Here is a 26867-nt window from a genome sequence, read left to right on the forward strand (position 1 = left end):
CGTTCAGATCTTGCAGGAGGCTTAGCTCTGCTTTTTAAATTGCCTCCATCCAGTAAGGAGGGTGGGTGAAAATGGTATGGATAAAATGTTTCTAGAGAAAAGAGTTTAGTCAGTCAACTGGAACCTGTATAGTCTTTTTGCTGGTACAGAAAACATGCCTTGCCTCTCAAGCAAGAGCTAGACTAGTTTAAACAAGATGAGAAAACTGATTTAAAGCATAATATTTGACTGCACAAAGGTCAGAATATGAATACAGAGAGCTGCCATTAATGTGTATTTCACAGTGTCCTGCATACTTAAGCTCTATTGTGGTTTTACCTTGTAAATGCCACCATAGTATAAATGGTGAATAATATTTCAAGCTATTCAAGATCTCTCTGAGATTTAGCTTGCAACAGATATTCAGTATTGTGGGAATTACACAACTAATAACTGCAGTGATAGTGTGTTTCAGCCCACAAAACTTAGATCACTTGCAATGGAGTAATAATAATAGAACAAGATGTGAATTACAAATTACTATGAGAAAAATTATTAACATGGTGTGCATTTGCATGCTTGTGTGACTACAAGTGCACAGCACATGTGCAGCAGATCCAGAGGGGTCCCAGTCACTGTGCAGCTCTGCACACCCAGAGCAGCAGTAAAAGTCTCACTGTGTCCTCTGGTCACAATGATCCACATGGACACTGCAAGGTCATCAGAGGCTGCATAAAGGTGCACAATCCAGCTGCCTCTGTGGCCCTCATCAGTACTTACAGATAGCTCTGAGGATTGCAGCACTGGAGGAGATGTCCCTCCAGAGACCCCAGGGCCCGTTCTGCCCTGTTGGAGACATTCATTAAGATTCACTAACTATCTCCACTGCCATTAAGACCAGCAAAAGCACGAGCCTGGGGAGATCAATGTTCCATAGTTGTGTTGTTTCTGGTAGTGTATTTCTTGCACCGTTTCAGTCCCGTATTGTAACGCACTCTTTGTCTGTCTGTCTGTCTCCCCTCCCTCCCGTCTCTCTCTCTCTGCAGCCGGAGCAGCAGTGCTAGCAGTGCAACGAGCATCAGCCTCCCGAAGCACCTGTCCCTGTCTCCCCAGATCCCAGCACACCATTCCTCCGGCCCAGCTCTGCCCCTGTCCATCTCTAATCTTGCTACCTCGCACTTCTCTCTCAGATCGCAGGCCCAGCACCAGCACCATCCGGCCATGTTCGCCACCCCTCCCACGCTGCCACCTCCACCAGCGTTACCCACCAACAGCCTCGTGATACCAGGGCACCCTGCGGGTAGGTGCCTCCTTCTCCAGGGCCGTGCATGCACTGCAGGGTGTTGAGACATGGGCTGGCTGGTGGGCAGGTGGAATCCCTTGGCACAGACCCCTCAGTGTGTGCTGGAGCTGTGACAGTGCTCCCGAAACAGGGGGGAGACCTTGACGTGCTTTACCAGATGAGAGGTTGTAGACACATCACTTCCTATAGGAAGTCTTCAAAACAAATGCTTCAAATAAACAGCATGAGTTGTCCAGTGTGGCATTCCACATCATCAGACATTTTTTAGATTTACAGAGAAGTGATGCACAATTTGCCATTCTCTCCTTCTCTCTCCCCTTTCCAAAGAAAGCTGCTGCTGCTGTTAGAACTGGTGAGAAAATACTGAAATACTGTTTCTGCAATTGTTCTAACTGAGCACTTGAATGTCACTGAATGCCCTGCCTGATCCTTCGACCAGCAGCACATCCTGCTGGCAGAGCAGGATCCTCTGCCTGCAGCAGCACAACTGCTCTGTGCCCATGGCTCCGTGGCCTTTCAGTCTGAGTCAGAGACAGCTCAGCTGACAAGCTCTGCTGCTCTACTCTCACTATCTTTGCATCCTTTTAAAAAGTTTCCTTTGTTCACCCTGGCCCCCATTCTATTGTCACTTCTGCCCTAAATGCCCTGTTTATAGCTTATCCATTAGCCTACAGCTGTCCCTGGAAGAGACCCTGGCAGCTGGAGACTTCCCAGCAACTTTCACTTGCTGGGGCCTCCCTTTGATCTGGCATTTGAATCCACAACTAACTCAGCAGGGATTAAACAGGACAAGCATTTTGCAAAAAACACACTCTCTGTTTCCTATGAAGTCAGTTAAAGGAATAAGGAAATGACAGATTTGCTGTGGAAAAATCTGATGGTCTTCCATCCCCCTTCTTTGCTTCCAGGAGCTAAATAATGTCTCATTATTTATTACTGCTTCTCTAAGTGAAAAAAACAAAAGTACAAATGGGGCCAAAGTGAGCTCTGAGAACCATGATAGTGCTGTGGGTTCCCTGCCAGAGACAGGACCACATAGGCCAAAGCTGGCAGCTGTCAGGAGCCCTGGCATCATCTAGAATTTCAACCACATGGCTGGGAAGATGTTGGCAGCACTGTGGGAGACCTATTCATTGCTTCCCCTGTTTAAGGCAAAGGACTACTGTGATGGAGGCTTTGAAAGCACAGCAAAAGGAAATAGCAGAGCTCTCACTAAAAGCATGATATTGCAGTCACTGAAAGCAAGTATGTTTTCACCATTAACTTCAGGAGATGCAAGATCAAGTGACCTATTCACATTCAGCAGCTTGCCAGGAAACAGTAACAGTCTTGCTCCTACTAGAAGGATTTCTCCTGCAATTTAAGTAGGAGAAGCCGAAGTTAGTGGAGGGAAAGGTCTGGGTGTCTAACCCTGCAGACAGTGAAATGCCTCTTGTCTGCACTATATGAAATGCCTGCAAAATGGCACATCATAAAATCAATACAGAGTGCTGCAGAGCCAGGAGCTTCTGTTGTCATTCACATAAAACTTCCTTAAAAGCAAACAATATTGCTGAGCAGCCCGGAAGAGTGAGACAAGAATGCACTTCTGGTGGCATTTATTCCTTTTGAAACCTAAAGTAACTTAGGAGCAGCCCTTGCTGGGCTTCTGCTGTCTGCTCAAGGGCTGCCCTGATGTGGGATACCCAGAGGAAACAGTGGTCTGTGTCTCTCCTCTGCTGAAGGTGAGGGCACCATGAACAAGAGTGCCCTTTTTGTGCCTTGCCCAGCTCGTGTGTGCACACAGGACAGTGTTGGCAGGTCCCAAGGGCTGCTCAGCACCCTGCTCCTGGTTGTGTTACTGTGTGACTGGACCTGACATCACTGGCAGGTACAAGAACTTAGTTCTGATCCAGGCATTTCCCAGAGCCCCTCACAGAGCTGGGCTATTCCTTTGCAATTCCATCCTTACTGCAAAGCAGCCACTCCTCCAAGTGCCACTCAGCTTCTCCAAACATCTCCAGGCCTTTTCTTTTCCTGATGGAGGCCAAAGTTGTGGTAGAGGGCTGTGGGCTGGAGCCAGCTGCAAATCTATCAGTCTGACTTCCAGACTCTTAAAGAAATTGGATATCAGAGCACTTACAACTGCCAACTTGCTTTTATCTCTCCCTCCAGAAAAGTGGATTATCTTGATGCTAACAGAAGGATTCAGTTTCTTTAAGCCATGCCAGATTTAAAAGTGTAAACACACACACACACACGTGAAATCATGCTCATATTCTCTGAAGAGGTTAGGTTTTGGACCTAAGTGCTTTCAGCCTGTAGTTTTTTTTCTTATTTGCTCAATCCAAGGAGAACCCATTATAGACTCCCACTATAGACTCTTTTGCTCCAGAGCCTTAGACTTCAGTATCACAAATACACATACGTTCTGCTTTTGTGTTAATTATTATATGGATTGTAGCAGTACACAGTACCTGCTCTTAGCAGTACATTTATTACTGAAAAGCAAATGAATTAGGCACCCAAAATTTGCTTTCAAATGTGACTTTCAATTGTAGGCTTTTAAGTGGTAGTAGAGACCTTGAAGTTCCCCATCAGAGTGCCTGTTTTTAAAGATCTTAACCATGTCACTTCAGAAAGTGATTGATTTAGACATTTCTAATGTTACTGTAAAAAATTGAAGTGAAAGAAATCCCTGCAGAACGTGAAATAAAACTTTAAAGTGCAGGTGTTCTTTTGCCCCTTTATATTCAGAGCTGTAGTTTAAAGGGGTTGTTACAGTGAAAGAAGTGGATTCATGTAAATTCAGAAGCAAGTAGATCAGTCAGGACTGTGTGTGTGTCATCCACTGCTGGGGACACAGGTTGGTCTTCCCTTTAAAAATATATATAACATGTTGGGTGCTAATCCCTGTTTGAAATTCTTAAGCAAAGCCACAGATAGATTTAACTGTTAGACCAGCAGACATTTTGGAGAAGTGGACATTGGTCCTTATTGTCTTCAGTGACATCATTTCTAAAGCACTGGTGTCTTCCCCTGCCCTGAGCCAATTCACATTCAATGCAAGTTGCTATTCCAGAGGAAGATGCTGAGAAGAGGCCACATCATCATATGGTGGAACATTTTGTTTCAGCAGTCTTTGCAACCTTGATGAGATCTTGAGCCACTTCAGTGTTTGTCCCCTCCCCACTGATTCTTCCTCTGTATTTTCTCAGAGGAGAAAAGCCTGGAGGCAACGACAAGAAACAAGAATTACAGCCTGTTACAAATTGAGGAAAGGACTGCTTCCTATTTAAGATCTCAAAAAAAAACCCTTACTGCAAAGAAGGCCTTGATTTATAGGATAGATGTTTCTGGTCACTGCGTGCATGTCCTGGGGCTGAGAAGGAAGGGATGGCACAGGGATAGATGTCCAAGCAGGCATTTTCCAGCCACCCAAACCCACAGTTATCTCACTCCACTGCAGATCGGAGAAGGGGAGGATGGCACAGGGATGGATGTCCAAGTAGGCAGTTTCCAGCCACCCAAACCCACGGGTTTCAGTGGCTGGAAACTGCACTGGAGATCTTACTGGAAACTGCACTGGAGATCTCACTGCACTGGAGATCTTACCAAAATTTTACCTGTGAAGTGCCTGTATGTCAGCATAACACACATCAATTCCCAGTGTGTGTGTGTGCCTCTGACTGTCACACACCCAGAGGATGAAGGTCAGTACTGCTCATTTCAAAGGAGCTGTTGGCCTCCAGAGCACTCCCCAGCACCTTGGGGGTGCAGGAAGGTGCCGCTCCTGTGAGCCTGGGATGCATCCCCGGAGGTGAGGCTGGATCTCTGGGCTGTGACCCCAGACATGAGGCTGGATCTCTGGGCTGTGACCCCAGAGGTGAGGCTGGACCCCTGAGGTGTGACCCCAGACATGAGGCTGGATCTCTGGGGCGTGCTGCCAGACATGAGGCTGGATCTCTGGGCTGTGACCCCAGACATGAGGCTGGATCTCTGGGCTGTGACCCCGGAGGTGAGGCTGGATCTCTGGGGCGTGCTCCCAGACATGAGGCTGGATCTCTGGGCTGTGACCCCGGAGGTGAGGCTGGATCTCTGGGGCGTGCTCCCAGACATGAGGCTGGATCTCTGGGGCGTGTTCCCAGACACACCTGGCTCGGCAGTGTCGGGGAGGAGAGCCGGGCGGGCGCGGGCGGCGGGCGGGGCCGGGCGAGTGCGAGCCCCGATGATGTTTTCTGCTGTGATGACTCATGGTGTTCTCTCTTGTCTTTAGATACCAGCCTGTTGATATCATTCAACCAACCAATCATGTATTGCCAGCCTCATTCGGGGATTCTGATTGGTACTTTGTCACAGGCATCTCTCTTACCTCCACCAATGAGTCCTCACGTAGAAAACCACCACAGCATGACCTGCAGAAACAGGGAATGCCAGGTGAATATTGACTCTTTCTCCTCCGTCTTTGTGGTACTCACAGGCCCACGGGCCTCTGTGTCTTTTTTTTTTCTCTCTCTCTCTCCTCTAGATCACGAACTGCTCAGGCAAGAGCTGAACAACCGGTTTTTGGTTCAGAGTTCGGACCGGGCCGCTGCCTCACTTGGCCCGGTGCCGCTGCTGAGAGCGGAGTTTCACCAGCACCAACACACGCATCAGCACCAACACACCCACCAGCACACATTCACTCCTTTTCCATCCAGCTTGCCCCAGACGCCGCTCATGCCGCCCTCTGCACCTCCCATGGTGCGTACCCCAGCCCAAAATGTGAGGATAAGTAGAGCATCTCTGGTCAAAAAGCCTAACCCGCTCTTGTCAAACAAAACCCAGCCCTCTTCATTTCAGCCAGGGGTGCTGTCCCTGCCCTTCCCACCTGGAGGCCAGCACTCCCAGAGGGACCCCTTTCCACCCAGAGCCCCCACACCAAGCTCCTGGTCCCCCGTGCTGCTACCCATGAGCAGATACAGCACCCACGAGACAAGTCCAGAATCCCTTTATTTTCCTTTTTGTGTGTCCTGCTGTGTATTTCTATTCCCCCTTTCCCAGAGCCAGCTGCCTTGACACATCAAAAGATGACACCAACCAGGATGGGTGGCTTCCAGCCCCAAACACTGTCTCCACAACTGCTGGGTGCAGGGCAGACCGTGCTGGCTTACCCAGAGCTCTCACCACAATGCAGCATCTCATCTGATACCAGTTCTGTCCCTCTTCCTCCTAATACCTGATCTGTATTGATTTAGGCATTTTATTACTTGATTACATCAACAAGCACTAATTTGTGTGTGGCTGGTTCTGCTGGGAGAGATCCTCCTGGCCATGTAATAACCATTTGGTCATTGAATTTGCTTCTAACACAATGGGACTTTGCTGCAGCTGTTACAAAATTGTTAGGGATCTGCTACAAATGGATTTTGTCAGTACTTTAAAATGCACTCTCTCCCCATTTCTGGCAATTACTTTGTGAGATTGAAAGCACAAGATTGAGCTTTTTTCCCCCTCTCAGTTTCACACTGTGTCCAAAATGCAGAAACAACCCTGTTTAAGGCTAGCAAAAGCAGCCTTTGGGAAGAACTACTAAGGACTCAAGGAGCCTAATGTTTCCCACTTCTCTTTCCCACTGCTGACTGCTCAATGACATTATTGGGTTGTAATCTCCTTAGCAGCAAGACAATTAAAAGCAATATCATCCACCCAAAATCCAGCCCCAGGTGTTTGCTCAGTGCACTTGTGTGTAAACACCTTCCCTTCTTTGCTTGGTCTGTGTAAAACAATCCTGAATCTTTTCTCAGAAGTCTCCTGTGTTATTTAAGAACCGTGATACCCAAGCTTGTGAACAGCTCCCTCTCCTCCCACCCATGCCCACTGATGACAGCCTTCAGAAAAAAAACAACTTGCAAGGCTCTTTTGTTATATTTCACTCACATCTTATATTCCACTAGATCAGGTCTGCTAATCCTAACACCAGAGAAAAGTGTTGAAATTACAGCTGCATGTGTTTGGTAATTTACGGTATTTACACTGGAGGGGACATGGCTCCAGTAATAACTGTAATTAATGAAATTACAAATCTACTCTCCTGCACATAGAGGAGTGTGAAACAGCAGCTGACTTGCCAAATAAGCAGCTTTTCCTGGGGTCCTACAGCTCCCTTCCCTGCCTTCCTTCCCATTCCCTCCTCCCCAGCAGAATGTACATACTGTTCAGAAATGCAATGTGTATGTGCTTTGAGTTTTCTTCCAAGATGGTGCAGGGCAAACAGGGCACAGACTACAGACATGGAGGTGTTAAAACCCCATGCTGAAATGGAAAAAGTTTACAGTCCCCTTTTCCCTGGGGAGCAAATGGGAAACTCTCTCTGGGGAACTCTCCCTTTGCAGGGGAGGGCAAATATATCGATATTTGTGTATCTAAAGTCATTCAGCCCTTTCCCAAAGAATTTTGGTGCTTACAGGAACCCAGGAAACTGGGAATTGGAATTGGCAGCCCCACAGTAGATGCTGGGGTCTAATGGAAAATATTTCTTAACTCTAGTCTGTGATCTAGTTCAGCGATCCAGGGGCAGATCCCAGTTGTGGGCCTGGAGCTGAACTTCCCTGTGTTTCACTGAGCTGCATTATCAGGACTGCTCTCTTCCCAGGGCAGGAGCCTGGTCATGCAGTGCCTGAGACAGGGTCTGCAGTGAGCCTTGGCAGAGCCCAGCGTGGCCTGGGGGCTCCTCTCTGTTATCCTGGGAAATCAGTCACATCCCAGTGAGCGAGTATGGAATAACCAGTCAGTTCTGCTCTGTTAAAAGCTTACACACGGGCCATGATTATTTGTCTATGTTGAAATCCTGATGTGTCTGCTCCTGCCAAAACCAAACTCACCTGTTTCCTTTTTTTTTTTTCTCTTTTCTTTCCAGTTTGACAAGTACGCTCCCAAATTAGACAACCCTTACTTTCGACATTCCAACGTGAGTGCTCACCTTCCTCCTTGGTTTCTTTGTTAATGGTTCTGCTTGCTCTTCTTTTGCTTGTTTTCAATTGATGAGTAGTGTTTTGATCCATTCATTTCTAAAGCTCTTTTTTCTGTCCTGATTTTTTTTATGTTTTTAAGGTACCAAGTTTTCTTTGGGCTTTTTTTTTTTCCTTTTTTTTTTTTTTTTTTTTTAATTCTCTGTCTCCTGCATTTTTGCTGCTGCGGCTCTGTATGGCTGTGCCTGGGATGGCAGGGAATGCGCAGGAATTGCTCAGTCAGTGGTCACTGCAGTACCTTTGCAGCTGGTGCTTCTCCCAGTGCAGCAGCCCGGAGTGCATGGCTCTTTCACAAGGTTTTGCTCAGGTCACAGGAGTAAGTCAGACTGGTGGTTTCTTCCTGGTGCTCCCCACTGCTCCAAAGCACAAAAAAAAAAAAACCTACATGTTTTGGGACTTGTAAAACTGCTGTGTGTGCTCAGGAGAGGCCTAAGCAAAATTTCACCCAGCCGACACAACTACAAGGTGGTGTGCATGTTGCCTGTGGTTAGAGTGCAGTGCAGCATCTTGTGGTTCCTTTTGCTTTAAAAATTAAAGCAGGTCACATTTCAAAACAGGATCAATTTGTTTGCAACAGCAGAAAAATGCAAAGTTAATGGAAAGTGAACATAAACCCTAAATTATGCTCTGTGCTTCCTGCAATAGTCCACAATTTTTAAAGGCACATTCATTCAGCACCATCTAGAAAATTTATCAGATGAGTGCATTTTTCAAGTTTTGGCTTTGCTCTTAAAAATTTTGAAAGCAAATTTATCGTGTATTTTCACTGTGGCACTTGTTCAGCACAGTACTATTTTTGTATGTGCCAGGCTTGGCACCTACCTCCATTATTGTTCAAGTCATCCTGTGACATAAGCATCTCTTTTTCTTTTGTAGTTCTTTCCAACCTATCCTCCAGCAATGCCTGGAATGCCACCCATGCTTCCACATTCAGGTCCCTTTGGGTCACTTCAGGGAGCATTTCAACCGAAGGTACAAACTTCTTCTTCTGAAGGCTTTGTTCTTTTGCTGGGAGAGAAACTGTGTTCAGAGTCTTGTCTCTGGTGATTTTGCAGCACATGATTTGAATAGCAGAAGTGCAGCACAGGGTTGGAAAGGATCACCCCGCAGAACTGTGAGCATCCTCTGCACAAAGCAGCCAACACTTTAGCAGAAATTTTCTCTTGGCACTGCAGATCCTTCCTTGGAAAGGATGTAGTGGCTCACTTGGGAGGTCTGCTGAAACTGGAGGAGAAGCATACAGTGAAGTGCATTATTTTGATTGAAATATTTACAGCTCACAATAGACTGATGAGTCCCAAATCATTTTATAAATCTAATGGTCTGAGATTGCAAAAGATAAACTGTGTTTATTCCCAGAAAAAACAATGAGAATTTGACTGCACAAGTGTGGGAACAATAGGGAGAGACTGCTGGAAATGGGTAGAGCAATTTGAAGGAGCTGAATTTTTATTCCCAGCTCAAACACTGTCTGACCTTGGGCAAGTTGCTTAAACCTTCTGTTCCTCAGCTTCCTCATCTATAAAGTTATCTTGCAGTGGGTTTTATAAGGGTTGATTAATGCCTGCAAGCTTCTTTGAGATAATGTGTTTGAAAGGTGCACTGCAGCTGTAACATGTCATTACAACTAGCCCTGATTGGCATTTGGAAATGTTGCCATCATAACCCCCATTTTTTGGCAAATTCTGTGGTGTGCACTGCTTTTTTTCCCCTCCCAGATATGTTCTTTTTATTAACTATTTTTAAATGTACCAAAACTGTTAAATCTCTCCAAACAAGAAATAATGGATTGTATCTATATAGCATTTGTTTGAAAACGGAGCACATATACCCCATTTGTAAGGTGACATGTTCAGCTTCCTCAGATGCTGTGATTTTAGAGATTTCTTATCTGGAACTGCATTTTCATAGAACTCTGCTACTGTGTAAGAAGTCTTGAAGGTGCAGCACTGCAGCCAGGCCATTCCTGTTGGCATTTGGAAGGTGATTTCCATATCCACACCAGGCAGGTCTGAGGGATGTGCTTCCCTCAGCAGTCTCACTGATGTCGGTGGAAGCCAGTAATTAGCAACTTCAATTAAGGCCTTTTGCAACCTGCCCCTTTAACTTAGTGCTTTTAATGGAAGCCAGATGATTTCCTCAGTGCCCACTGAATCCTTGACGTTAGTTTGTTTTAGGGATACATTACAAATAGCAAAGTCTCTAAAACAGTAAATGTTTTAGGGATGCATTACAAATAGCAAAGTCTCTAAAATGGCTTTGTTCAGAGGCAGTGTTGTATGTGGTGGCTGCAGGCCTGGAGAAGGAGCAGTTCATGGAAGCAGAGGGACCATGAGGGACAGAGCATGGCCATCCCTTGATGGAGTTTGTCTACCAGTGTTAATTGTTGTTACTCTTGCAAGGGATGACAGGGAATCCCTACAGACCCTGAGTAGTCAGGGTGGGAACTTGATTTTCCAAGAAAAGGAGCTGCAGGAATAAGGTGGAATTGGACAAGTTTTGCTCACATGCAGCCAGGGCTGTTTTGCCATGAGGCTCCTTCCTGCTCATGAAGAGCTGCTGCCACACCAATGGCACATTCTTCTCCTTTCCATCTTCACTGTAAAATACCATTAGGCCAAGGAGCAGCTACATAGTGAGAAGGAAAAAGTGAGCACAGATCCTTTACATTTTTAAGCAGTTCCTAGTGCTGCTATAACTACCTTTTAATTCATTTTAGGTACATCCAACACTTGCTAGCTTGTGTTTCAGTAGTGCAAGGTCACTCTGGTTCCATGGTTAATCGCTGAGATCATTTGATTTTTGCACAGTGCAGTATTTACATACAATCTAACATCTGAAAAAGAGAGGGATAGGTTGAAAAATGTATCTGCTGCTTTGGCACGTTACTTTCCAGTTTCCCAGAGGAGGCAGAGCTGAACTCTAGGCAAAGCCGCTCCAGTCATGGTTACTGCATCGTTCTTCCGTGGTCTCTCCCTCCCAAGCTGTTTGGTGAAAGCCTGCATAATCACTACAGACCTGATGATTTGGCTTTAGCACTCTGACTCCTGCACTTCTTGCTTTCCACAGCAGAGATCTTGGTTTTGTTTTTCCCCTTCCCATGTCATTTGCCTACAGCTGTGCGTGTGAGTCCACTGCACATAAATCCAGGCTGACGGTAAATTTCTCAGTGAGTTTCCTGAAGGCCATTTCTCACAAGCTAAGAACTTGAAAAGGTCAGAAGTATTCAGTTCACTTTGCTGGAGGAAGCATTCATGCCTTTCTCCAGGGGACAAAGGGACAGGATGACACCATACTATTAACATGTTGTGATCTTTAAGCTCTTGCCTGTATGAAAGCTGTAACTTATTTGCCACCTTATATCTACCTCAGCTGTCAGAGAGACCCTGAGAGCTCTGATCTGCCTGGGGAATGCATTGACTTACCTACACACACACACACACACACACACACACATGAGAATTCACTTTTCAATGAGTCTGGAAGTTACATAGCCTTAGACAAGCTAAAACCTACCTTCCCTCCTACACCCAGGATTATACTCATGCCTCGAACTGTTTGAAATCTGCTATAATTTGACCTAAAACATGAGTGAAATAATCTCTTGGGGAATGAGGTTTGACCCCTCTGCACTCAGCTGTGTGGAGGCACCAGGTGCAGTTGCTCTGGGAGTGGGAGATGGATGAATGCCAGAGTGAGGAGATGGACGAGTTCTTGGGGATCATTAGGACAGGACAACAGGTGGGATCCATAGGAGGAGGAGGAGGAGCAGGGATTCCTTCAATGAGGTGTTTAATTCTTGCTGGAAAATGATGGGGTAAACAATGCAAAGCTGTAAAAGACCCACAGGCACCTTCTAAGGTTTCTCATTTTTGCCTTGTTGGAGTAGATAGATGGGCTGTTGCTGGTTCAGGCATTGTGTTACCTGGCCCCAGTCAGAGAGGGGCCATGGTCCAGTGTGTGGAATATGGGACTGGGATGCTCAAGTTATTCTGTTCCTGTCTGCTGCCTGGAACATGGAGGGAGTCAGGCCACCTCTCTTGTTCTCTCTCCTACCTCCTGCCTGTTTTGTCTAAGGAATAAGCTTGGGGGGCAGGGACTGTCTCTTCCCATGCACATGCACAGCAAACGGGGTGTGATCTCAGCGGGGCTTAGGGGTGCTACTGGAACACTGTTACTGCTGCTCAATAATAATAAATGACATGGTGGTTAAATGCTGTTGGCTGTCAGTAAGAGATAACATTTAGCACTAATGTAGCAATATGCGTGCTCAAAGCACAGTGCAAACATGGACTAATTAATGCTGTTAACATCAGATAGAGATGTTAAATGTACCACTGGTGTGATACAGTATTATTCACGCTCTCTTCTTGTCTTTCAGACTTCAAACCCTATCGATGTAGCAGGTAGACCAGGCACAGTCCATCATACGCTGCTGCAGAAGACTCCAGGGGTAGGCAACAATAAATAAACTTCTTTTCAGCTTATCTGGGTGTACAGTGAACACAGTGATTGCTGATAAAAAACAAGAGTAGGCTGGTGAGCAAATTGGCCTTCTAGACTGGGAACATGCAGTGAGGAGAGAAGTTGTCTTTTTCTGGTGAGACAGCAATCTCCCCCAGTCATGAATTCAAAGGGATGTATTGGCTTCTTTCAAAAGTCAGAGGAAAATGGGGCAGGAAACCCCTTCAATGTCTTTCCTATAGGTATTGCTTGGAGAGTACTCTCATGCACTCCATTTCAGAATAATTACAAGGTTCAGAAAAGCACTGGCACTGTTCAGTTGCTGGCCTGAAGCTGCTTTGTTTATCATAAATTTCTGCTGAGCTTGGTTCAAGGAATGAAAGAGAAGTTTTAAACCTTCTTTAAGCCTTTTAGGTTTCCCATGTCACAGGGGACTTCTCTGGAACGTTGCTTTCTAAATGCTTTTACTTGTTCAGAGGAAGGAAGTTCCCCACCTTTCTGTATATTGGCTAGTTTTAGAAAGACTGATTGTTTTATTTCTGCTTTTTCCATAGGTGTCAGACCCTTATAGGCCTCCAGTAAGAGTAAGTAAGGTTTGTGGGGGATTTTATATACATATTTTTACACAGACACTTGGAATATTGTGCATGTGCTTTTGAAATTTAACATGTCCAGTAGAAAATCTCATGCTCATCTTTTACTTGAAGCAAAATGTCAGTTAGCTCTCTGCCACTTCTGATTAATAACATTTAGGTTGAATCCCAGCCTTATTTTGCATCCATTTATGTGCATTAATAGTTCACAGTATGAAATGAGGGTCACAGAAATAAATGACTGTGAGCATGGGCAGACATTCACCAGTGAACAGATTCGTGTTGGCTTGGGTCAGTGTGCTGATGTTCCACATAAGCAGTGGAACAGTGAGTACCACGGCTCAGCTGAAAACAGGGACTTGTTCAGCTGTGGCCCTGCTCATCCTGGGGATTGTTTGTCCCTTCCCTTTCCCTCCCCAAAAGCCAGTAGCCATAATAACCACGCATGACTTAGCCTGCAGTGCAGCAGGGGTGAATGAACAGGGCTCTTTTCAGAAACAGAACTCTCAGCCATTAGTTGCTTTCTCTTAAGCATGGCATATTGTTCTTTGCTGCCATTCATTTCAGTTTGGGAAGGGGGGAGTGCAAGTAGGAAAGAACAAGGCAGGATCTCAGATGTCCATGAGATGGGGAAGATATCCCACATTCTTCCTGTTTCCTTCTTAATTTAAACATCATCTGCTGCAGTACAGCAGAAAATGTTGATCACCCATTGTGCCGTTTTAGTAATCAGCCTTTCTCATTGCTTAGCTGCCTGGTTGACAGTAAGGGAAATGAAATGTTCTATCTGATGTAGATTGCTAACGTATAAATTAATCTAAATTCTTGTGCTTTCCACTGCAGAAGCCCGGGAAGTGGTGTGCGGTTCATGTACAGATCGCCTGGCAGATCTACCATCACCAGCAAAAGATAAAGGTAATTCAGATGGTTTCTGGAACACAGCCAGGTCTTTTAGCTTACAGATTGTATTTGAGTGAGTAATGGGCAGGAAGCAGTTACTGTGGTGATTCTCAAGCTTGCCTGTATTGATTAACTAATACTTACACTCCTTTAACATTTATTGTAGCAACTGTAAAGTTTATCTGAGGGCAGAGGAGCTGGGTGGAAGGGTGTACAGCCAGAAAGGGGGGAAGAAAGTGAGGGACAGAGTAATTTCCCCAAGTCAATCTTTTTTTTTTTTTTTTTTTCACAAAGCATGCACATTTAATGTCGCTTCCCTTCTGCATTAGTACCTCCTGTGGAGGAGGTAATGAAATGGCCAATGCAGTGAAGAACATTACAGAGCAGAGAGCAGCAGAGTAGATTGATAACATCAGTGTTAGAGATTGTGGGGCTTCCTGTGCTGCTGTGATGGTGGGCAGAGGGAGGGGGTTTAGCACTCAAGAGGTAACAGGATGTAGGTACCCTGGGGTGCTGTTGCAGGCTTTAGACTCCCTATGGCAGGTAGAATAGCTGATAAAGGGACTTCTGTAGATTTTAGTTTTTCACAGCTCCTAGAACAGTTTTTTTTGTCCCATTAATGAAGGCTATTCTCTGCTTAAGTAGGTGCCTCTGAAGGGGGTGTATGTCCATATATTTTTATAAGCAAATACATAATCATTAAGCTATTCATAGGCTTCTATGACTAAGGTGCAGTTCTGGCCATGCTCACTTCTACAGGGCAAGGATAAAAACAGTCTCTGGAGGAGCCTCACAGCTCCCTTCATCCTTTGCCCCTTGCCTGCCCACTGAGCTGTCCTGGCTGCAGGAAGGGCACAGCATGGGCATGTCTCTCTCAAACTGGGGAGGCAGAGCAGATGAGCCCATCACCCAGCTCTCGAGGCTTCTGTCAGCAGCTCTGTGCCCGCAGAGTATTTTTGTCAGGCTGAGAGCACTGGCTGCTCCTGCGGCGCCGTGCCCTCAGTGTGTCTGTTCCTGCTGCAGCCTGTGCTGGGGGCTGAGGGCTCCCTGCTGACCTCAGCCTGGCGTGGGGCAGGCAGCTGGGAGGGTTGGGGTGGCCCTGCAGAGCCTGGCAGAGCCCGGCCACGGCTGCGCTGCGTGAGCGGGGACGCCGCTGTCGCTGTCACCAACGCTCCTGGCAGGGCGAGGGAGGAATGAGCCTTAACTCCCTCTCTTGTTTTCCCATAAAAAAGGAAGTGTGTAATGAGATTGGTTTTATATCATTTGACAGCAAATGCAGCTGGATCCCCACAAGCTAGAGATAGGTGGTAAACTTGACCTGTTCAGCAGACCTCCCGCCCCTGGAGTGTTTCCAGGCTTCCATTATCCACAAGATCTTGCCAGGCCTCTGTTTTCTACCACAGGTAAGGGAAGATCATTCCTTTTTTATTAAAAACAAACCAAAACAAACAAGAAACAGTCAGTGTATGTCATGCATGACTTTGCAGTTACATATGCCTCAAAAACAGAAGCAAGGTTGGTTCAAGGGTTGCAGAGACTCTGCTGTGACCAGGGCTCTGCCACCACCTCCAGAGCAGGATCCTCTGCACATCACTGAGCTGCAGCAGTTGGCCCACACTCCTGTGTGCAGCTAGTTCTTATATGCCTGATTACTAGGCTACAGAATGATTTTTTAAAAGTGATTTTGACAAAACACTTGAAAATGTTTCCATTGCACAGGATTGGAAGTGGCCCCAGTCTCTTTCTTGCTTTTGTATTTGTCATGTTATTCTTCTCAGCTCCTCCACTCACCAAGTTTCTGTTTGTTTTCTGAAAACAAGGGGTTTTTATAAAAGGAAAACTTCAATAACAGCACTGAAAATATCACAGAAGGTGTATTTGTCAAGTGTTTGTTTTTTAAATAGAAAATTCCTCTATGTGTTACAAAGTTAAGCAAAGTCCAGGGCTTAAAATGGCATATTGAATTTACAAAGAGCCCCAAAGAATTAAATACAATTTACACTGATCAATTGTTTTCCAATCTGTTGGAGAAGTAATTACAATTACACAATTACCAAAGGACAGTAACCTTCACTGTGTTGTTCTGGATGGCTGTGACCATGGGAGACTGCAGCTCTCCCATTCTGGTCTAGGATGCCAGCGTGGATTCATGTGGACATCTGTCTACCAAATGCTAAATGTTGTTCTTATTCTCAAACTTAACTTTCTTCTCAACTTCTTCACATTTTCTCTCTGTGTTTGAGAGGCCGAAGTCTGCATTCTGAATGAGCTGCACCAATTGATGAGATGTAACTTAGCTCTTTATGTATGTAATTAATTGGAAAATAATGACATTTTCTTCCCTAATGTTACTCTGGTTTTATGATGCAATATTGCACAATCACCTTAATTCAGTGCAGACATGGTCATATTCAGCCTTGGTTCAACCCTGTGGAAATTAATGACTTTAGTTTTGAACCCAGTCCCAAAAATGACAGAAAAGCAACAGATTACAATTGAGCTGAAATTTCTCTAAGAATTGAGTTTCAAATGCCAAATAGCCTTCAGGAACTCCACCAGGGCTTCAGTCTGTCTTTCTGCTCTGTCTGTGGATGGAAATTCTTAAGCATCAAATGCACACTTCTAGCACATGTAATCAGTGCTGGTACCAGCTCTCCTTTGTAGGGCACTACCCTGTATTTTGGTCTCTGTAAAGGTGTTTTGATAGTACAAGGTTAAGATACTTATTGCATCTCCTTGGATGCATAAGCACTGCTTATTTACAAACCTCTGGCTGTTTTCCTCTGGCAGATGTTTCCTTATCACTGTCCTGTGCTGTCATTACAAGAATCTTATTTCATATCTGGTTTTGCTACTGTAGGCTGTTCTGGACAGAATTACCCTAACAGACAGAAAAGCACCAGTCCAGTTGGTATCTGGAGTTTTTTCCCTTAAAAGATGCAAGCATGGCTTGCTTTTCATTCGTAAAAGCAAGAGGGAAAATAGTATGAAATAGAAACATTAAAGAAGGCAAACTAATAGAAAACTTTCAGTAGAGAGAAGCAACCTTATAACAACTTGTCTGTGAGTATATTAATCACAAGAGCCATCACACAGTAAATCCAGGTAAAGAGTGCTGTCAGTGTGAGCAAACACTGCAGCTGGAATACATGGAGGAATAAAGCTTTTACTCTGGAATATCTGAGGCATTCTTTTCACCTTACTGAGCACGTGTGCAGTTGGTGTGAATCATTGGTTCTGCTGCATTGCCTGGTTACTGGGGGAGACATAAGTTATCTTAGGGCCACCTGTCTCCAGGAGGGATGCTGGGCTGCCTGGCAGACAGTCTATTTAATAACAGCCTGACAGCCTGCAATGCTGCTCCTGGCTTCCTCCAGAGGATTTTTTATTATCAGCCCATGTAGTGGAGTTTGTAAGCCGTCTCCTTTGAAGAAATCTCCCATCCATTATACACCTTCTGAAATCTTAAAGGATTAGGAAGATGACAGTCTCCATCCGTCTTGAAGCATTGGAGCAGTCAGAATGTTTATAGAGAGGTACTGGATGGGTCTCGTTGCCGTGGTCTCTCTTAAGTTTCTTCAACTCATTTTCTGGCTGCTTGGGTTTGAGGTGCCCAAGCTGGTGAGGGACACAGAGCTCTGTCTCCCTCTCAGGTTTCACAGTTTGCTCATGTTCTGGACACAGGAGTGTGTTTCACATCAGGGTTGGGCTCTGTCTCCAAGGAAGGCCAGGTCAGGCGCTGACCAAGTGCCCCAGTGACAGGTGACACCAGCGCTTCTCACTCTGAGGTTGTGAGCCCGTTCAGATTCACATATGCCTGCCTGCAGAGGAAGAAAATCTCTCATTTTCTGCTCTGAAAGGAGAGCAGAGTTTCCTGCATGAGCCTGGTCCACCTTGAAATACAGGGCAGACCTGCTTGTTTCGCCCCTTCCTTCCCATCTCCTCAGCCTGGTGTAATCCAGCATGCTCAGCAGTGGTGTTCTTTCCCACGAGGAGGTGAGGCACCATGGCAATGAGCAGTGTCTAGGAAAGGGAAAAAATACCAGGGGGAGCCTGTGGATGCAGAGACAGATGTGAGAGCATAGCTGGAGCTCTCATGGGAGAAGCATGATTGATGTTCCCTGTGTGCCTGTCATTAACTAGTGTTTCATACAGACTAATCAGTCACCTCCGAGCACCTTCTGGCTGGGCCCATAACCTGGGCTGGCCCTTTTTCATGTCAACATGGAGTAATGACTGAAAATGTCAGACAAAGAGCTTGGCTTCCCTGTTACTGCAGGTGAGCAGCAGCTCTCAGTGCAAGCTCTGCTCCTGCCCCCAGTGCCCTGTTAGACTCCTTGGTAGGGCTCTCAGGGAGATGATGCTGCTCACTCAGCCAAGGTTTGGGGTCTTCCCCTGCCTTTGTTGTTTCAATGTGGCCTTTGCATCCAGCTCTTGAACATGATGGCCAGGAGCTCTGTGTATACCAGGAGTCACTTGCCCCTGAACTAAAAAGGGCCCTTGTTCTCACAGGTGCGACGCATCCAGCCACCACCCCTTTTGGTCCCTCACCTCACCACAGCAGTTTCCTGCCTACAAACCACTTGGCAGGTAAGTGTAAGTAGCCCTGCCTTCACCTCTGTACCTCTGCCCCCTTCCTGGCTCTCAGTGTGGTCCTGCACCAGGGGAGGGAAAGGCTCAAACTGCCTGAGGATGCCGAAGCTGGCCAGCTTCTCATCCCTGCCAGCTCCCAGCACATGCCCTCACTGCCCCCCAAAGGAGAGGGCAGTGCAGAGCTGTCACATCTGTCCCTGCTGGGGCACTGCACTGCAGCCAAAATGTGACCTGTAGAGTCCTGTGCTCCTGAATGTGCCTGAAGAAATGGGGGAAATTTATGCAAAGATACCTCAGACAAGCCTCAGCTTAAAATGGGCTCCTCCTGTACCATTTTCCACCTACGAAAGGTCTTGACTATGTTGTGTAAAAGAGTTCAGGGAACAGTTCCTGGCAAGTAGATGTTCTGCACATTTTGCCAGACTTTCAGTTTCCTAATTGGCAGTAAGTAGAGCCTGATTTTGTCAAATTTCCTCATTTTAGAAGCTCACAAGCAGCTCATTGCCAATTAAAGTTCAAGCTCTGTTGATTAATGTTTTAGTAACATTCATCCAATCAGTAAATGTGGCATGCCACATGACCTAGTAGACTTTTTTCTCTTGCAAATACCCAGATTTACATCAATTCCTGAACATTCTGTCAAAATTAACTATCTCTACTGAGTCACTCAGCTACTTAAGATCAAAGAGGAAGGGCAAGAACTGTTTTAAATAAGTAAATAGGCAAATAGCTGTTTGCTTTAAGACACAAGCTATTTGTGCCGTTTGCCTTGATATTTTAAATGTGATATCTGTGAGGAAGTGGAGAGCAGCATTACCTCCTGTAACATGGCAAGTTAAGGGCTTGAAGGGGACAGTCAAAAAGCCAGTGGGCAGGAGGAGGAGTTGTTTAGAGATGACCAGTAGGAAAGAAAATAGGTACACTGGTAGGATTTAACCCATAGCTGTCTCTGGAGTGTGGAAACCTGAGATGGGCTATGTGCTCCCAGAGAGGAACCTCTTCTGGTGATGGGTGCCTTTACTGGAAAAAAAAGTGCATAAACAAGACAGTCATCTCCTCAGTGCTGGCCTAAGGGCCTGCTGAGATTCTTCTTTCCAGGCAATTGCAATGTTTCTACTATTAGTACTGACAAGGAAAGAGAGTTATAGCTCAGCAGCCACCCTAATTTCAGCTATTAGACCTTAATTTCTAACTCACTTCTGACTCGAATACAAAAGTTTATTACAGCACCTGTTTGCAGAGTGAGCACTGAATCCCTTCTCCATTTTAACATGATGGGAATTTTCTGTGCAAAGAACCTTGCAATGAGAAGGATCAGCTTAAAGTCTGGCCTAATCCTACTTGGATTCAAACCGTTAAGAAGGGGAGGGGTGCGTTTCATTCTCCAACATTCTTGGCTAAATGCCTGCTAAATCCCTGTTTGCCTTTCCAGATCCATTTAGCAGGTCAAGCACCTTCAGCGGCCTTGGGAACTTAGGCAGCAATGCCTTTGGAGGATTAGGCAGTCATGCTCTGAGTAAGTACTGGCTGGGTTACTGCAGACAAACATCCCTTCCAGAAAAGCCACATGCTAATATTTACAGCAGCTGGTGGTAGTTTTTAAAGAAGTTTAATTCCTAACCTCCATTCTCCTATCTGAAAACACTGCACCTAAGATTTCCAGGTCTCTGCGGTGGGAGCTTTTCTGCATGTCACAGAGGTCAGGAGCTGTGCTCTGTGCCTCCTCACTGCTGAGGGTTGGTACCTTGAGTGCTCAGAGAGCCCCTGGAGCTGCAAAACCCCACCGAGCTCTGGGACCCTGTGGGCACCTAAAGTAACACCCTTCACCAGCGAAGATGCACGGTGGGGCAGCTATTGATACTTCTAATTCCTGTAGACATCCTCTGTAAACGTTGGCTGAAGTTTAAATTACATGTGTAAAATAATTCTACCTCAAAAACATGTCAGCTGTAGGCTAAACATGCTTGAGAGCCACACATAAGAGAGCATGCTTGTGCATCTCATGGTGCAACAGGAATCAGCTGAAGATGGATGGAGGAAAATCGAGTGACTGTTCTGAAAAGCCTACAGCCAAGCTCTGTGTTTATACACACACATACATACCACCAAATAGTCTGGGTTCTTCAACAAAAAAAGTCCCTGAAGCCTCAGCTGCAGGCAGCTGATTGCTTGTAACTACCCACAAATTAAAGTTTCTGCCAGAGAGAGGAGCTGAGGACAAACACTGCTTTTGTGCTGGAGCCCTTGCCTGGGGTGGGGGGAGAAGAGAAGCTGGGCATTTTCAGTAGTCTCTGAGTTATTGAAATGTATAAAGCTTCCTCCAACAACAGCCTTTAAAAGCTGGTGGATCTTACACCCAGTGTTGGAATTATCTGTCTCCACTCACTAGTAGCTCCCCCTCACCATTCAAAAGCCTTAAAAGGACAGCTCTGGTTGTGACTAATATTGTGAAAAATGTCTGTATAAATGATTGGCTTTGAATTATTTTTAACTCTTCCTCCCCCTGCCGTTATTCTAGCTCACAACAACATTTTTACTCACAAAGATGGCCCAAACCTGCAGAATTTCAATAACCCCCATGAGCCATGGAACAGACTGCACCGGACCCCGCCGTCCTTCCCAACCCCTCCCCAGTGGCCCAAGCCCTCGGATTCGGAGCGGAGCTCCTCGGTGACAAACCACGACAGGGACAGGGACAGGGAGCGGGAGCCCGACAAGAGGGACCTTTCTCTGAGCAAGGACGACAGAGACAAAGAGAGGTGAGCACGGTGGGCTTCTGACCTCTTCCTCCCGGGACTGCTTTTCCTCTGTATTTTTTCTGTTTTCCCTAAAATGTTGCTGATCCTTAAAGCAGCTGGGGGGTCTTTTCCTCAGATAAGCACAAGTGCTAGCAACACCACAAAAATTCCTCTTTTCCTTTTAGGATTTGTCTTCTGTGGAAATACAGTAACCCAGTACCTGCTAGTTGGTTAACAAATCACACCAGGCTGAGGAATTGAGTGTGTTGCTGTGTTTTCATTGCACTGAAAACTTGGCTGTTTTCAGTGCAGCTGCTTTAGGACTGCTGAAATTGTGACGGGTCCTTTGGAGACAGTCATAGTTCTCATTAATGTACAGATATGCTGATGAATTCAAATGTTAGCTGGACATTAATGAGATAACAATGCCTGTATCTGGAGCAGTGTGCATGAATCTATTAGCAAAAGTGATTTTAAAAAATTGCATTGTGGGCAAATCCTTATTAAAGATGACAGGCCTGTATCACCTGGGCTGTAGTTACTTCATTAGCTCCCAGTTATATGATTTTGAAGCTGTGAAGCCCTTTACATTTCAGAGCCCAGTTGTCTCCAACAGGCTTCTTCTTTGTAGGCAATAACAGCCTGCAAGTCTTAGATGTGTATGCTTGACTCGTGATAGGGGTTCATAGATTGCTGGAGTGCTTTTAATGAGATCTTCAGGCAGTACCTGTGAACAAGATTATATGGAAGCAATAGGCTGAAAATCTTCTTGCTTTACATGTTAAATTGTCTGACATCCTTGCACAGATTTCGTTCAGGTAGGGAAGGTGTCCCTTCTTGGCTCTAATGGAATTAATTTGCAGACCAAGGTTACTTTACTCTCAGGAGTGTTCACACAGGGGTTAACAGCTCCATTACACTTCTATTAATTGAGCTTAAGCTGTCCCCAGCATCCCTATTTGGCCATGGTTTTAATAAACCACATCCTTGACCAGCAATCAGGACTACCACAGAGGAAGAAAGCTGGGTTAGCAAATGTAATCATAAGGGATAAATACTTACACAGCTCCCCAGAACATCTCCAGCTTTCAGCACTCAGGTCTTACAGCTCTCAAAAACAAACACAACATAAAACTTGGGCAAAGTGAGCCTCTCAGCTGCATAATGCAGTTCTCTCAATCACACGATCATATTTTGCATTTAAAGTGTCTCTCATTCAGAGCAAAGTGCTTTTAGAAGGTGAGCATTATTTATTCCCCTGTTAAAAAGGTGGGATTAACTGTGACTAATTGGCTTGCTCAGAGGCAGAGGTGCAATTGGAAATGTAAACCTTTGTGCCTCTCTTTCTAAACCATGGATGTTGTCATCAGACCCCTTGTTTATCGCAGCAGGTCCTCTTGAAACACAGCTCAGTTGTTCAGTTTCGTGACTGATTCAAGGGTGTTTCTCCTGAAGCATCTGGCTTACCTGCAAGAACTGCCAATAACAAAAAGTCTTACAGTTCTGTAGGAAAATCAGCTTCACCTTATGGCTGCTTCAGGACAATGAGGCTGACTTGGGAAAGACCTGCATACATTTCTGTAGTTTTGTGTGCCTGGATCCATGTTTTAGGAAAGGAACCCAAGTTTTACAGCTGAGAAGGTCATTGTCTGGCAGCAAGATGTACACATGAGCACACAATAAGCTTTTTTAAAAGAAAAATAAGCTGTCTAGAATTCTTCTTTCCCTACATTTCTCAGTGAAATGGTCTTAGGGTGAATATAGTATTCTTCCAGCCACATCCCCAGTTTAGTCCTACATTTGTGAACGTTTAACTTTTTTTTTGTCTTTCAAGTATGTAAAGGCAGCTCGTGCATATCGCTTAGCATAGGATTGCAGCTGTAGCTGATGTTTGCAGAACTTTGCAAATCCTTTCCTGAGCAATCTCAAAGTGTACAACTGGGCACAGCACTGTGCATGCCCAACATCACGGGTGTGTTTGTTCACACATAACCAAGGATGCACCTTCTGTCTCTTTACAGAGACCTCATGGATAAAAACAGACATTCGAACAGATCCTCGCCGGCATCCGCCCCAGTGACGCACCAGATCAGCAATCTCATCCGCAGCAACAGCCAGAGCTCCAGCGAGCCCATCAGGCAGGTCAGCCTCGGGGACAGGGAGAGGTCCAAGGAGCCCGAGAGAGAGCACCCTGACCGGCTGAGAGAGCCGCCCATAGCTGAACACAAGATCAAAGAGAGCCGTTCCCCAGTGAAGGAAACTCCAAGCCATGATAAGAGACCCTCTGAGGACAACACAAAGCCAGTAATCCAGTCTGTATCCCCATACAGCAAACCTGCACTAAGTGAGAGCCTGAAGCTTACCAATCTAATGAGCAAGGACATGGAGAGAAAGACAGAGCTTCCCAGCGACCTCCAGAAGATTAAGAATGACATCAAAGTCAAGGAGGAGAGGAAGGAAGACAGTGATGTGCTAGTGGTTGGGTCTGAGCCTTCCCAGCACTCCCGGTCAGTGGAGCATCCGCCACCGCCCACTCTCCATGGATTATCATTGCCTCACTCGATGGCTGCCTCCATGCCCATCTCCATGGGCAGCGTGCACCAGATGAACAACATGAATGTCCTGGACCGCAGCAGGATGATGACCCCGCTCATAGGCATGAACCCTTTGTCAGGAAGAGAGAGGCTGCCGCATCCCGGATTTTCCTGGGACCCGATGAGGGACCCGTTGCGAGATGCCTACCGGAGCTTAGACCTGCACCGTCGAATGGACTTCCAGCTCCGGACAGATCCTATCCACAGGTTTCCCACCACCTCTGGCTTTTATGACCACGAGCGTTCCTACAGAGACAGGGAACCACACGACTACAACCACGAGAACCTTCTGGAAGCCCGCCGAGAGCAGGAGCGGTTGCGGCAAGTGGAGGAGCGCGAGCGCTTGCACTTACGGGAAGAACTTGAGCGTGCCAGAATGCACCACTTGCACTCGTCCCCCATCGAAAGCCACCTGGCACACGTGCCATCCTTCATGCCTCATTTGAGCGGGATGCATTACCCCAGACTGAGTCCATCCACTGCCATGCACAACGGGATTTTGAACAGGAACCCGCCGACCGCAGCGCTGAGCGCGCCGCCGCCTCTCGTACCAGCCAGCAGCACCAGACCTGCCTCCCCTCGCAGGACTACCCCACTCACAAACTCAGAGTCCAGGGACTATTCCCCCTCTAGGAACCCCAAAGAAGTAGAGGCACGATAGTCCCCAACATTGAATTTTAAACTCACCTGTACATAAGAAACAAGCAAGCAAACAAACAAGCAAACAACAACGACAAAAAAAAAACACAAACAGGAAAAAAAAACCAACAAAAAAAGAAAACGACAAACCTTTTACAAAATGCACTGCTGTAAACTTTTTTTTTTTAATGTAAAATTTGTAGAAGTTAAGCACATTTCCATAAATAACGGGGTTGGGGACTTTCCAACAAGAAGGTTGCTGAGAATGGGAATTTAATATATAGGTATTGATTTTTGGTTTTGTTTTTTGTTTCTGTGCTAAAAAAAAAAATGAGTTAAGAATATCAAGTTTGTACATTTTTTCCCAAATGTGAGAAACATTTTTAATGGATTTGTATTTTTTTTAATTTTGTGCTCTTTATTCACTTAAAAAAAGAAGAAATTTTGCTTTTGTTTTTAGTTAAATTTGCATTTTAAAGGCCTCAGATCCTTAAGAAAAAAATACCCAGGGTTTCTTAAAAGTATTATTTATGGAAATACTGTAGTTTTACAGTCCACTGTGAGGTTCCCTTCTGAGGCCAATTGATCACTTACCTTGGTACTTTGGAACCGAAGTTACAGATATATATTAAAATATTAATAATAATAATAATGTACAAAACTGTTTGTTTTTTGCCTTATTATATTATGCAGAAATTTAAGAGGAATTTTTTTTGACTTCTTGTTTTAAACAAAAAAAAAAAGAAAACAAACTGTAAATATTCTGTTAATATAAATGTACACCAATATTAAATTCTTAACATAGGTAGACTTTATAAAAATGGTTTCTAGAACCACTCTGGTTATTTGTTAACATGGTTACAACTCATACTCTTGTCACAGTCAGAAATTCACACTCAGAAAGCTCAGTACGGCATATATACTTCAACTATGCAAGAACTCGGAGGCAGGTCTTAGTGGATGTTGGGGGGAGGAAGGTTTTAAATAAAAAAAAAATTAAAAAAAAAAAACAACCCAAAAACAACCAACTCGCAACTCTGGAGACAGAATGGCAATGGCATGTGAACAGGAAGAAGGATGCTTGTGTTTAACAAAAAAAAAAAAAAAAAAAGAGAGACTGAATTTTTTGTACAAACACAAGGGACAGTTCGTCAAGGAAAGAGAAAGACACACGCTCCTGGAAGGGAATTTTGGTTTCCTACTTTTCAAGCTGGCAAAAGCAGATGGAACTGGCACAGTACCATGCGGCAGACCCTTTCCTTATTTTTTTTTCCTTTTTTTTTTCTCTTTTTTTGTGTTGTGGGCAGGATCGCTGGCAAGCAAGGACAATTTTCCGTGGACCCCTTGTGCTAATTGTGCAGTGTTCTTATTGGAATCTGTATACAAGACAAAGTAGAATTTTAGGAGTGCAAAAAAAAAAAGTCTAATGGTTGATTAAAAAAAAAAAAGAAATTCTGATATATTATCTATAGTACATGAAGACCATAAGCAAATGTTTGTTTCAGTGTGGTTCTGCCTTGAACTGCTTTTTGGCATGATTTATTTTTTATTTCCAATTTTACTTTTCATCCATATGTAAATTTTGCCATGTTTTACTTGCTGTACCATCCCCCCTTCCCTTATTTTATTTTTCAGTGTCCATGTTTTATATATCCTGGGCTTTTTCTCTCTAGTTAATTCAGCCATCCGCTACTATTTTCTTGGCTCTGTAACTCTTGTTTCCCCCCCCTCCCCGTCCTCCCCCCTGCACCCCCTGTAATTTTAAACATTCAGTTTCCTTGTAGATCAATGAAGATAAATACAACATTGATTTTGGATGAAAAAGGCAGTTGAGTGTTTGTGTGTCGTAGCCAGCGCTGTTGACTCGAGGCTAATGGTTTATTGACGGCTGGGAGGAGGCAGCTGCCGGAAGGGGCTGGTGCTGGGACAGGGATTTGCTTCTGCCTCTCAGTCCTTCCTAGCAGAAGGAACACGCTTTGGAGGTTGGGATTTGGGGGTTTGGGGAGGAGAGCAGAGCAGTGCCCCCAGCCCTGCAGCATCTCCACCCTTCGACCCAGAGGCACCTCGGGCCCTGC

General features: G+C 45.3%; 1 protein-coding gene across 17 annotated transcripts in view; it reads left to right on the plus strand.

Moving 5' to 3' along the window:
- Positions 1-26558, plus strand: part of FBRSL1 (fibrosin like 1) — a 503098-nt gene extending 476540 nt beyond the window's left edge. For 5 of the 17 annotated variants that reach the window (XM_071445328.1, XM_071445332.1, XM_071445334.1 and 2 more), the window contains 12 exons: positions 1026-1279; positions 5790-6025; positions 8160-8210; positions 9148-9243; positions 12653-12724; positions 13290-13328; positions 14172-14243; positions 15499-15631; positions 18741-18818; positions 20254-20337; positions 21340-21580; positions 23581-26558. In XM_071445328.1, the coding sequence (XP_071301429.1) occupies positions 1026-1279; positions 5790-6025; positions 8160-8210; positions 9148-9243; positions 12653-12724; positions 13290-13328; positions 14172-14243; positions 15499-15631; positions 18741-18818; positions 20254-20337; positions 21340-21580; positions 23581-24814 (2590 nt within the window). In that variant the 3' untranslated portion in view covers positions 24815-26558. Of the gene's footprint in view, positions 1-1025; positions 1280-5537; positions 6026-8159; positions 8211-9147; positions 9244-12652; positions 12725-13289; positions 13329-14171; positions 14244-15498; positions 15632-18740; positions 18819-20253; positions 20338-21339; positions 21581-23580 lie in introns of all 17 variants that reach the window. The other 12 variants (XM_071445326.1, XM_071445329.1, XM_071445330.1 and 9 more) reach the window with 12 other exon arrangements.
- Positions 26559-26867: the final 309 nt, after the last annotated feature.

The sequence above is a fragment of the Agelaius tricolor genome, unplaced genomic scaffold (assembly GCF_023055355.1).
Source record: "Agelaius tricolor isolate 1412-34295 unplaced genomic scaffold, bAgeTri1.0.p SCAF_20, whole genome shotgun sequence".
NCBI lineage: Eukaryota > Metazoa > Chordata > Aves > Passeriformes > Icteridae > Agelaius > Agelaius tricolor.